Below are 1,556 nucleotides of genomic sequence, written 5' to 3' on the forward strand. Positions count from 1 at the left end.
AAAATTTTTTTTTTTTTTTTTTTTTTTTTTTTTTTTTTTTTTTTTTAATATGTGTGTGTGTGTGTGTGTGTGTGGGGTAAAAAAAACTCTCTTTGGTAGGGTGGAGTCAAGGGAGCAGAAGGATCACAGGAAAGGGACTAGAAAATACATTGAAAGAAATAGATGGTTAATAATTATTATAGGATTTCTTAATAACATGACTGACTATCTTCTATACCACCTGATATTTACTTCAATTTTTTTCCTCCTATGAAACTATGAAAGTTGCAGGCTAACTACCAGAAGGTCACGAGTACTAATATTAGGGTATCACTGCCGAACGTCCTCCAATATACCCCTATTTCTGGAGCAGTTGGATTAAGAAGATCGATAGAAGGAAAAGGATCACGGTTCCACCTTCTAGTTGCTAATTGTGATCGTGTGGCCATAGAGACCAACAATGAGGGTCCTAAAACTTTCGAAGGATCATGTTCTAATGATGGGTCCTCAGCAGCAGATGAAAAATCTTCAGGAAAAGATGACAAAGTTCAACCTACTGAAGATGTTGAGTTGGCACCTCGAGGTTCTGAGCCTTCCAACGGGTCAATCGATTCCACAAATTTGAACGCTGGAGAATCTGCAATCAAGTCAAGCTCGACCCCAAAAAGAACTCCATTAACAGCAAGAGAGAGACTTAGGGCAGCCCGGGTATTGAGTCGCTACACAGAGTCGAAGCCATCTAAACCAGAGCTAGGGAGCAAATTATTAGAGGCCTTACGAGAAAGTGATAAAGGGAAAAGACGCCCTGGCCTCCCAGAAGCACCTTCAAATATGCTAGATGACAGCAAAAGGGGATTACCAAAGCCGGGCTGGACGTTCGAATTTCCCGGCGGTGTCGATGTGTTTCTTGTCATCTTGTCGTTTGTATTAATCAGCACTATAATGTTTGCAACAACATTCATTGTGTGGAAAGTCGGTGCCATTCATTTCAATGAATACTAAGGTAAACTTCGAAATTTTCTACGCAATTGTACTTGCACGTACAGAATTTAGCTTGGCCAAACAAGTGAATATCTATATAATTTTCTTTTCGAGATCTTCGGTTTTGTTTATTTTGTATTGATTAACGAACTGAAATACTAGTTTATTGTTCTCAAACTTGTTGGATTAATGACATTTAGACAGATTATTATTATTATTATTATTATTATTATTATTATTATTATTATTATTATTATTATTATACTTGTTATGCTTTACGATATTGAGTGCTGAGCTCTTAATAGACGGAAAGTGGTCGTGAAGATGGATGAGCGAAATTGGGAAACGAGAAAATATTGTGTGGATGAATTTGTCATGCTGAATAATCATCTTACTCAAGTACTCTAATGATAATTTAAATTTCTCTCTTTTTCTGAAATAGTATAAAAATGAAATTGTTTGTTTCATGTGAAAAATCATTAGGAAATACATTCATGTCAAATTTGGAGGATTCCTTCCTACTACTTTAACATGGACAGAGTATCTTGTCTAATGTACAAAATATACCATCAACTCGTTGAAGAAAATTAGGATGT

General features: G+C 35.9%; 1 protein-coding gene across 1 annotated transcript; it reads left to right on the top strand.

Annotated features, from left to right (window-relative positions):
- Positions 1 to 264: 264 nt before the first annotated feature.
- LOC111382125 lies at positions 265 to 1,174 on the top strand (the record flags this gene model as incomplete). The annotated part of the gene is made up of 1 exon (XM_023005997.1): positions 265 to 1,174. A coding segment is annotated over one exon (717 nt), but the record flags the coding sequence as incomplete, so codon positions are not given.
- Between the last annotated feature and the right edge of the window lie 382 nt (positions 1,175 to 1,556).

This window comes from Olea europaea, unplaced genomic scaffold (genome assembly GCF_002742605.1).
Source record: "Olea europaea var. sylvestris unplaced genomic scaffold, O_europaea_v1 scaffold24391, whole genome shotgun sequence".
Taxonomy (NCBI): Eukaryota; Viridiplantae; Streptophyta; class Magnoliopsida; order Lamiales; family Oleaceae; genus Olea; species Olea europaea.